The sequence below is a fragment of the Taudactylus pleione genome, unplaced genomic scaffold, assembly GCF_031769625.1.
Source record: "Taudactylus pleione unplaced genomic scaffold, aTauple2 ptg000199l, whole genome shotgun sequence".
In the NCBI taxonomy this organism is placed as follows: domain Eukaryota; kingdom Metazoa; phylum Chordata; class Amphibia; order Anura; family Myobatrachidae; genus Taudactylus; species Taudactylus pleione.
Window position 1 is genome coordinate 9253972 of NW_028284601.1, and position 11439 is coordinate 9265410.

Below are 11439 nucleotides of genomic sequence, written 5' to 3' on the forward strand. Positions count from 1 at the left end.
TACCCGGCGGAAAAGTTTCACCTATGAATAGCAGGCGGAAAAAAAGTGCAGAATTGCGATTTTGGGGTGCAAAGGTGGGGAAACCACCCTGCACTCTTAGGACAGGTCCCCAAAGGTAAACTGTGTCAAAAAAATCCAAAAAAGAATTAAAGAACACCCCAAAACATGACTTTGAAAAAGAGGGCAAAAAAAAAAAAAATCAAAGTTTGGGTATAAAATGACAAACTAGTGAAATAGACTTTGGGGGATCTGCAAGTAAGGGGGAGGTGTTTTTTTTTATTGCAGGTGCTTTGCTGAAGGTGCATTTTTAACGCTTTTTAAGACCACACTTTAGCAATTTTTAACCATGCTTGCACCCATTTTCATGTACCCCAAATTTGCTGGGACTACTTATTTTTGCAAAAAAAAAATGCAAAATGCTATTCTTCACCACTTGTGCAAAGACGCAAAATAGCACCAATTGAGAGCATTTAAGCACCCCAAATACCTCCAGCAGGGCTATTCGTGGGTATCCATAGTGATCCCCCATGTCAGTGCATCTTTTGGGGGGTGTCAGGCTGATTTCCCCATATCTACCAGCACTTTTCGCCTGTTTAAGTTTCACCGGGATACATTTTTACATCCTTTGGAATTGAATACGGGGATAAGCGCAATACTTTTTCGCATGCAAAACCAGCGATGTCGGCGAAAAGTCCGGCATGCGAAAAGTACAGGACTTTTCACTTCTAATTGAATATGGCCCTAAGACTAAAACTAAATTTAGATCCTTGTCGAAATTAACATTGGTTCTAACAAGCTTAAGGCATTAATTTGTTATAATAACACATTCTCACTCATCCTACTGAGCCTAGATTACTAAATACATACTGTAGTTAAAGGTATAATGACTTCAAGTTCTTAAGGGAATTTTAGAGAAAAGTTCTACAGTAAAATCCAATACAGTTTCATTAATTTGTTTCCAAAAACTAAGACACTGAGGGTGAGTTACAAGGAGGGTGAGGGCTTGGACACTGAGGAGGAGTTACAGGGATGATGAGGACTGGAACACTGGGAAAGTTACAGGGAGGTTGATCCCAGGCCAGATCTACAGAATTCTAAATCCATGACAAGAAGAAATATTTGGGTCTTTCTCTTCCCTATCATCAACTCACCCTTCTTACTTTCCCACATTTCTAAAAGTAGAAAAGTTGCTAGATTTTTTATTTAAAAAACAAGTTGATGGTAAAGGCAGTTGTAAGTTGTTGTAAGTCTGTTTTGCCAATGAAAACACTCTAGATCAATAATAACTGTCCATACTGTAGTTAGTTAATCCAAGTTAAGCCATGTGTGATATATTAAGCAGTAAAGCCAAACAAATATTTGTGAAGTAGTTAAGGAAATAGTGAGACTTGAGAAGGCTCATTGTTAACCCAATGCCACACCTCCCTGTGTCAAGAAATGTATATAAAGTCAGCTTTATTACATTAAGAGTCACACACTGTAGGACAAACAGAAAAAAACACAATGATGATGATTTTACTGCTATTGAGTCTGGGGATTTGTCAGGCTCAATTTGTGACTTTGGTAAGTATAAAATGTGGAAGGACTGACACAGAGAAGGCATAGAAGAATAATAAAGAAATTAGGACAATTAATTTGTGGATAAGGCAAAGTGATAGAAGTCACCATAAAGATGTGAGATTAAGAGGTCAATTTATGCTATATCAGGATAATTAAAAGCAGCACTTCTCAGCATAAACAGCATTAACATAATTAATTGCTCTTTAGCTGTTCTGGACCTCATCGTTCATCATGCCCAACAATCTTCTAGTCCAGGGTTTCGCAAACTCATCATCAACATTCAAGGATTTAAGGATATTCATGCTTCAGCACAGATCATATAATCAGATTAACTAAGGTACTAATTAAGTCACCTGTGCCTAAGCATGCATTGCTTTTGAACCCAGATTGTTAGGGTTCCTTGAGAGCCAAGTTTGGGAGATCTTGTTCGAGTCCACAAAAGTTAGAGATTTACAGGTTGTAAGGCTGGCTCTACATAGATACAAATGAATATGATTTATATAGTATAATTCCTAGCTAACTTGCTGATTGTATAACAATAAGAGACAATGATTTCTTGAAGAAATTTTAAATTAAACATGGGTATATTTTAATATGAATTTCTATGATACTTTTTGTCTCTCTAGAATCCAAGCACATCCCTTTCAAGCCAGAAGATAGTGAATGGGTTTCTGGATGACCATAAAGCCTGTCAATGTTCTGTTATGGTGCCTGATTCCACCTTCCCTGCAGACCGAATGGAGTTTCTGGAGGCTTCAAACTATAACCTGAGTCTCAGCATTCAGCTGGAGCTCACTAAGGTAAACACTGTCATATGAAGGAGCAGAGAGGGGAGCATGGATTCTCTAGAGGAAATATAAGAATTAGAGAGGGATAAAAGAATTAATCAGAGAAATGTTGAAAAAATAAAAAGAAGTTAGGTGAAATGTAGAGAGAAGATAAGAGAGAGAAAAAAAGAGAAGTAACAGAGTACTATGAGAGAGGTACAACAATATCCATCGAAAAACAGATACAAGTTAGAGAAGACAGTAACAACAGATCATTTAAGTATATGTTTCTTCACAAGAACACAAATAGCAAACAGCAAGAGTGTGAGAAAGAGAGAGACAAGGGGTATACACAGAACAAGAGTAGAGTGGTGTGATTGGTATTAGAGTGATAAGGGGTCAGTTGTAAAATTCTTTTTGGATTTGGCAGATACAAAACTACCAGAGCAAACTGGATGTATATATGCAAACTGTAAAGAACTTGACAAGGAGGGTGGAGTTCATGGAGAAGGGAAGTGTTTCCTACATTGAACTAGACTTTGAGGTGTTGAAGTTGGAGATCATTCAGATGGAGTCCTTAGCAGCGGAACTCAAGTCATCCTTTAATGGTTCAAATAAGAAAGTTGAAGCCCTATATATGGAGGTAAGTGTTGTCCTCCACCTGTCACCAAAACATGGGTTGGAGAGGCCTAGTGCAGGGTAAATTTGTTTTTTCAAGAGATGCTGTATCTGAAAATCTAAAAGATCTACCAAATTGCCTGAAGATAACACAGGTCTGCGAAATTTAAGATATTGAAAGCTTTTTTAATAATACTTTTATATTCTTAATTATACATCAAGAAAGAGTATATTAAAAAAATACCACATCACATTTACCTTTAAGGGGGTTACATACATTTTTAAGAAAAAACAAGAAGTTTAATTGTTTTTGACATATTTATTGTCAAATACGAAGAAGTGTAGATGATATCACTGTGTTTTTGTCTTAATTATATAATAAAATAACAATAAATTCAAACAATAATAGAAACAAAACCATAATTATTGAAAAAATTGTTAATAAATAGTTTTTTTTTGTCTTCAAACATTGTTTTCTTTGTCACTTTTTGCTTATAAGTTTTTTCTGTATCATCTCTGTGTATCATCCAGCAGTAGTCAGCCATCATGCTGATGTCCCAACGACCCTGGTATCTTCTTTCTACATCTTTAACTTCTTAGTGGAACCGTTCACCCTGTTCCTCACTGTAGTCTCCGAGATTATTTGGGAACTGGTCAATATGGAAATTCAAAAAATGTACCTTTAAACTCATATTGCAGCCAAGGTTTCTGTAACTATTAAGCATTTCCCTGATAATTTCTTTGTAGTTTGGATCCTTGACATTGCCTAAAAATTTTGAAATTACTTGTTTGAACGAAGTCCTCGCCAAGAGTTCCACAATATTCATTACATGCCCGAAATGTTCATCTTTTATTCACTTTCTAATGTCTGGGCCTGTAAAAATGCCTTCCTTCAGTTTAGCATTGGATAGGTTATGGAATTTGGTGCAAAGATATTTGAAAGTTTCTACATCTTTAGGCAGTGCATTTACAAATTGTTTCATCAGTCCTAAGTTTATATGTAGAGGTGGAAATAAAACTTTATTTGGATCTACTAAACTGGATTTGATGACATTATTTTTTCCAATTTCTAAACTTTTTCGAGCTGGTCAATTGTTTTTTTGGCAATGTAAATTTTTAGCTCTGCTATCCCATTCACAGAGAAAACATGGGAATTTAGTGTAACCTTGTTGCTGGACAAGTACCTTTAGACAGTATGGGTTTAGGCCCTTTGAAAATTTCAGCTCCAGGCCCATGTGGACCTTAATCTGGCACTGGGCGGGGGAAGTTTTATGACGAGAACTGAATTGCAACGTTCTATACTACCGACTGAATTAATTTAAGACAATGTTTTATAATAAATATAGGCAGAATACATTACTTTAAAGAATATGAAAAAAATTACTTATTCATAAATACACGTTTTGCAGAAAAACGTGATGTGGTATGCAAAATCGGAAGTAATTTTCATGTTCAGAAACCAAAAATCTATAAGTATCACATAAATTTGTTAAAAAAGCTTTTTTATCACAGACCTGTGTAATTGGTGGTTTCCTCATTTCTTTTACATGTGGTACTAACATATGACTAATAAGTACAGTACTCATAATGGAAAATTTTAGTTGATCTTTTGGTGTTAATACCCATTGTATGGCAGATTCTACACACACTGTAAAGATAATACATATAACTTCTGCATATTAAGGAAGTCTAGTTACTTGAACTCAGTGCAACTGTTTAAATTTGTCCATATTTTATTATCCTGACAGATCCATAATATGTCCACCATGGTGACCCAACTAGAGAAGTACGATAAGAACAATGTTCTGGCAGTCAGAAGGGAAATGTCCTCTTTACAAAAACGCCTGGATGAATGTAAACGGAACCAGATGATGATCACACCCTCACAAGTGGACTACGGTAAGATCAGGATTTAGGCAATCAACCACAAGTAGGGTTACCTAACTAACCTCAGAGATTCTGGGTTTTTTTTTTTTATTATTTTTTCTTGTATTTGATTTTGCTGACTTTAATAACATATACATCAAAATTTAAAGACTAATTAAATAAAATATTTTTTATTAAATTAATAGTTTCTTTTTTTCATCAAATGTCTTTTAAATTGAAGTTAGTCTTTTAAATTCCCCCCAGAATCACTTGTTTTATTTTATTGGGGGTGGGACCTAGTAGATATAATGAAATATATGTTATATTTATAACTACATTTTGGTATGTTTTTTTCCCCATACATTTTTATTTATTTATTTAGTTATTTATGTATTTTCATAGCAATACTGTAGATCTGGAAGCTGAAACTGAGTTTCCAGTTCCACCCATGTGCCCGGTCTCCACAAATTCTCAGTAGAGCAAAACAGAGGCCTCCAAAACAATAACTAACTTACAATATCCACAAAATGCAATAAAAAAACTTCATAAGTTGGTACTATGCAATTCTTATCTCCATCCCCAAGAAGAATGCCTTTCTGAAAAATTTACAGATTGTATAAAACATTTTGTTGGGTTGCAAACCTATATTGAGCAAGTTAAAATAAACAATTGTAAACACAAAATTTCATATTATGCCTTAAACATACTCTTCTTGCTGGGTCTGCCTCATTTTGTAAATTAGTCAACCAGAAAATGAAGGGAGACTCTGCACAGAAAAATCTATTATTATATCAATAGATACAATTACCAACATTTAACATTAAGCCCTTATATAAACTCTGTCTGATCCTCTCAAGTTGGTGGTGCTGCCTAGAATCAAATATACAAGTAGCATGTATTGTGAAAGGAGAAAGGATGACTCTTTTTCTGGGGCACTCTTTATAAATGATATTTAAAGTTTGTGTTAAAACATAACTTTTATTTTTGTCTTTTAAAATATGTCCCTCGAGCAATCATGAGTCAAAATAAATTGAGTATGAGGAATATATACAAATGCTCCTTGAGAATGTGTTAATTATTATATAGCTGCGTTAGGGCATATATACATATTGCAGTCCCATAATTTGGGATTGAGTTCCCAAATATACCCAAAAAGAAAAATGTTGGGCGAAAATATATAGGGCAATCTGAGAGAACCTACTGTATATTGCGTTTTCCTTTTACTATAACTAAGTTGTTATAATTCTAATAGGTATTTATCTTTAAATCACACACTCCTGTTGTTCTTTATCTTGGTATAGGTTGATATGATCTCCATATGAATCTGACATTGAATTGTACACAATAGATAACCATATATCAGGGTACAGATCTGTGTAGGTGTGGATTGTAATTGACATTACACATCAGGTAAAAAATGGCACGACAGTGACTTCACTAAGCAGTTTATTATATATAGACTACATACAGAATATTCATATACCATATGATATCAATTGTTCTACCTAGATTCGCAATCTGAAATTACAACCATTTTTGCAGAAGTTGCATATAGTAATTCAATAACAGATCTACACAGTTATATTTAGTAGATTGATAGCAGTATCTTTTCCAAATATCTGCTTATTTGTTCTAATGTTTGCAGAACACTTTATACCTTCATACATCACAAATTCTTCACAAACTGCTGTTTCTCTTTTCTATATATGACCATAGCAGATAGGGATCATTTATTTTACATACCGTCCTCATTTGTTGTTAAAGTACGGTTCACAGAAAATTCTATAGATAAAAACTTGTGATGGTTGTAGAGGTGAAAAATAACAGCAGGGCTCAATGACAGTCGTCCTGCATCTGCTTCTCACCTGTGTACTGATGCTAAGTAGTGAACAGATGAGATAGAGTGCTAGTATACTTATCAACCCTGCTAATGCTGGGCATGCACTACAATTATCTGTCAGATATCTGTCAAATCTGTATGGTGGGAAGGAAAATCTGGTCCGTTTTGTAGTGTTTGGGAGCAAATTTCTATTGTCATTTGCTCCCATACATTACCAGGTTTTCATTCCGACCAGCCAGATTGGACAATATTTCTGACAGATAATTGCATAGTGTATGCCCAGCATAAGCAGTATAGAAAAGAGATTGAATCTGCCTCAGTTTGCAAATTGAAAGGATTTCAAGTGGCAAAAATAATTGCTTGTTTGTTGTTTTACTATCAAGAAAATACTTTTACATATATAAAAATGGTCAAGTTCCTTTGGTGCTGAGTAAAATGTAGTTAAAACAAAAAAGAGCTACAGTAATAAGACAATGCAATAATCAGTTTAAAAATAATCAAAATGACAATTAGATTTAAGTAAGTCATATATAGGCGGACTTGGTATTATACTTATAGACAAAATAATTCTAAAGTTTTTAAACAGATACCTGTTCATTTTGACTAGTATGGTTTACAAGTCATATAACACATGTTTATTTGTGAAATAATATAATACAGTATTGTGGTCTACTGTATGGGCCTGATTCAGATTTGGGAATAGAGTAAGATAGAGCAAGTAATTGCACATCTGGACAAACCATGTTGAAATACAAGGGGTGCAAAAATATTTTTTGTATGCAGGGTAAACACTGGCTGCTTTTGCATGTAGCCCACAAATGCTGCATAGCTTTATTTTACACTGCAATTTAGATATCAGTTTGGACACCCCCCTCCCAAATCTAAATCTCTCTGCACATTTTACATCTGTTCAATCTGCAGTGCAGCATGGTTTTAACAAATTATTCCCAACTCTGAATCAAGCCAAGCCCTATATATTGTTCCTTTTTTTACATGTATGAATCCAGGGCTGTCTTAAGAGCACTGTAGGCCCCGGGCAAAGCAATGCACTTATTGGTACTTTCATCAAATCAATGTTTAAAAATAAAAAAAACAATGATGTTAAGTGTGGACTTTGGATATCATTCTCTTCTCCAGCTCACAGTGCAGTATCTGCTCTTTACGGCAGCTGTAATTAAAGTATAGGGGCACCCTGGGAGAGAGGAACCCAGGGGATTGAGCCTTCATCCCCTAACTCTGGCTCTGTATCTGCAGGCTGGGAGGCAGGTAGAGAATTCTGACTGGCCGCTCTGATTGTGTGTATTACACAATCAGAGCAGCCAGGAAGCATCTGACTCTACCTGCTCTCCCAATTGCCCTATACGCGGAGTGACCGGCCACACACTCCATGTAGATTCCCCCTGGTCCTGCCAGCCCATGCTCAAAAGCACCTAAATTTATGGGGCCCTGGGCAGCTGCCCAGTGTGCCTATACATTAAGATGGCCCTGAATGAATCTCCGTATGAGCCCTCCCCAGCAATGACTGCCTACACATGCATGGTCCGCAGCCGCACATGCGCTGTAGTGCTGTAGGGCCCCAAAGGAATAATGAAGTATATGCATTAGCAATCACTTCACTTTTAACACATCGTAGGGATTGGCTCCTGTATTTGACTTTTAATACTGACCCTTTCTTTGACTTTTAATACATTTTGGCAAAATCGGATTGCTAATTGCCACAAATAGTGTATTATAGATAAACAGGAGCACCAAGAGTAGGGGAGCGGGTACTGCTTACCCAGGCCAATGTTTGTTAAAAGGGCTTGTGTCTGATACTCCCCCTCTCCCTTCTCCTTCCAGACAGCAACAGCAGTGCCCAGCAGACACTGCTTTTTATTGGTCTGCAGTGAGTACAGGGAGGCTGCTGCCACTGAGCACAGTTGCAGTCTCCTCTGTCTGCACCTGATCGGAGAGGAGAGAGCAGTCGCACTGATCGCCCCCCTTGATCTGCCTCTGACTGAGGGGCACAACGATGCCCCTCTGTAGCGAGTGAAAATGCGTCACAATGCCAAAGATACTGGGGTTTTTTTATGTAGGGAGGCATAACCATACATTAGATCACACCCCGTTCCCAGTACCCAGACTCGGCCATATTCTCTACAGCCCTGTAGATCAGAGCCATAAGTAGACTTTTTGCTGTCCTGTGCCAGAGAGAGCATTGGCATCCCCCCCCCCCACATTTTTTAAATAGGGACATAAGATAATGCACCCAAAAAAGGGCTATGGCCTCATGGGGAAGGGCCAGGGAAGAGATAGGGGAGTCCTGTGTTTCTAATTGCAGCCCCCTCCATGTCTCTCATTTGCCCTCTCCATGTCTCTCATTGCAGCCCCCTCCATGTCTCTCATTGCAGCCCCCTCCATGTCTCTCATTTGCCCCTCTCCATGTCTCTCATTTGCCCCTCTCCTTGTCTCTCATTGCAGCCACTTCCATGTCTCTCATTTTCCCCTTTTCCATGTCTCTCATTGCAGCCCCCTCCATGTCTCTCATTTGCCCCTCTCCATGTCTCGCATTGCAGCCCCCTCCATCCTCTCCCTTTGCCCCTCTCCATGCCTCTCCCTTTGTCTGCCTCAATGTCTCTCTCTTTTCCACTCTCCATATATCTCATGGCAGCCCCCTCCATGTATCTCCTTTGCAACCCTCCATGTATCTCCCTTTGCCCCTCTCCATATCTCTCATTGCAGCCCCCTCCATGACTCTCCTTTGCACCCTTTATAATTATATTGGTAACTTGTTATTAGTTAGATTTTTTAAAAGCAAGCTATGTGACATGGTTTGCTATTTTAAACTATAAGGAATAACAAGCTACCAATATAATTAGATCATTAAGAATATTAAAGTGTTCATTTTTTTTAATAAACTTATTTTATCAAAAGTCTCAAAAGCATCAGCAGCTGCTTTGTCACTGTCTACCTCTTGTGGCGCTCTTGTGGCGCTCTCGTGACTGTGGCATCCTCCCCCTCTATTCTGGACAGTAGTGCTGTACGCTGCTGCTCCTCTCTCTATGCCTGGCTCCGACCTGAGGTCAGGTCACAGCTTCTACTGCCTGCCGAGGGCTGGACCTGCTCAGCAGCCAGCATGGCTATGGTGATGAATCATAGGCTGCGACTGCCTTTCTGTGAACAGTGGCAAAGCTGTGAGTGCCAACCCTGCATGTGGGGGTGCCTGTTTGTCGTGGGCGAAGCAGCCTGCCGAGCAGAGTACCACAGTGCGGACCTGCTTGGCACTCGCAGCTGTGGCAATGTTAATAGATAGGCAGCCGCAGCATATAATTCATCTGTCTACCTGGTGTGGGGGTGGTGCCTGACATTAGGGGATGCCTGTGCATACCATTGATAGTCAAGTAAACTTATTACAATGATTTAGCTAAAATACATAAATAAACAAATGCAACTCATATTGCTGGAAGTTGGAAATACATTTTCAAGCTGCTATTATTAAGTATCTTTTTATGAGTTTTACTTGTAAATTGTTTGAATACAAAGCATACTCACCAAGTTAATAAGGAAGATTGTATCTGTAGAGTACATTATATTGTATGCAACTAAATCTAAAATGTACTGTATGCACTACTAATGTTCTATAACACTTCTCCTCAGGTACGTGTGAACATGGTACGATTGTGAATATTAGTAAACCCCTGGTTGTCCAACTCAACTGGAGAGGATTTAGTTACATCGCTGGTGGATGGGGAAAGGACTCATTTTTGGGCTCCTCTGAAGAACTATATTGGGTGGCCCCCCTTGAAGGCAGTGCATTTTACTTCAGTAATGTACGAATGTACCCTACCTATAATGATCTTGTGTTGTACAAGAATGCAAGAGACAGATCAGTCTCCGGAAATGGTAATGGTGGTGGAATGATACTTTATAACAATTCCTTATATTATAACTGCTACCAAAGTGGGGATATCTGTAAGCTCAACATGGCCACTAACAAGTTAGATCGCAAGAGACTCACTAATGCAGTTTACAACAACAGATTCTCCTATTCATCCTCCCAGTACCAAGACATAGATATGGCGGGGGATGAATATGGACTGTGGGTCCTTTACTCAACAGAAGAGGCAACAGGAAACATAGTCATTGGAAAACTGAATGCAACCTCTCTTGATCTGATGCAAACATGGTCAACATCAATGTACAAGCTTAGCATTACTAATGCATTTATGATTTGTGGGGTTATGTATGCCACACGAGCTCTCAGTACTAGGCAAGAAGAGATATTTTATATATATGACACCAGCACTAGTAAGGAAAGTAATGTGAACATCCCGTTTGATAAGATGATGGAGAAAACTCAGAGCATGTCCTACAATTCCAATGACCATATGCTCTACGTATACACTGATGGCTATCTGGTCAACTATGAACTCTCTTTTAAATCCCTCTCTTAGGGCCACTCTTTGTATTATTGTTTTGACTGCTTTTACAATTACTACGCATCTGATTCTCTTTTCAAGAGTCCTAAAATATCACAGTAAACATTGTCTTTTGCATAGCGTAAATGTTTTGAATTCAATAAATATAAGAATAACACTTGCAGAATCCAAACCAGTCTAATTCAGTTATTATATTAAACACAATGTTAAAAGGATATACACACAAGAAAAATAAGCTTGGATGAAATGATCCTCACAAATGAGCGTGTTTTGTCTTTCTTGACAGATAATAATAATAATAATAATAATAATAATAATAATAATAATAATTTAATTTATATAGCGCTTTTCTCCTAAAGGACTCAAAGTG

General features: G+C 37.6%; 1 protein-coding gene across 2 annotated transcripts; it reads left to right on the top strand.

Moving 5' to 3' along the window:
* The first annotated feature begins 1506 nt into the window (after nt 1-1506).
* On the top strand, nt 1507-11084 carry LOC148518770 (olfactomedin-4-like). 2 transcript variants are annotated; one of them, XM_088477185.1, is made up of 5 exons: nt 1507-1563; nt 2187-2360; nt 2758-2970; nt 4694-4844; nt 10288-11084. In XM_088477185.1, exons 1-5 carry the CDS (start codon nt 1507-1509, stop codon nt 11082-11084), a joined length of 1392 nt encoding a protein of 463 aa, XP_088333311.1. The 2 variants fall into 2 exon arrangements, with proteins under 2 accessions (XP_088333311.1, XP_088333312.1); XM_088477186.1 differs by having other exon boundaries at nt 2217-2360.
* The last annotated feature ends 355 nt before the right edge of the window (nt 11085-11439 follow it).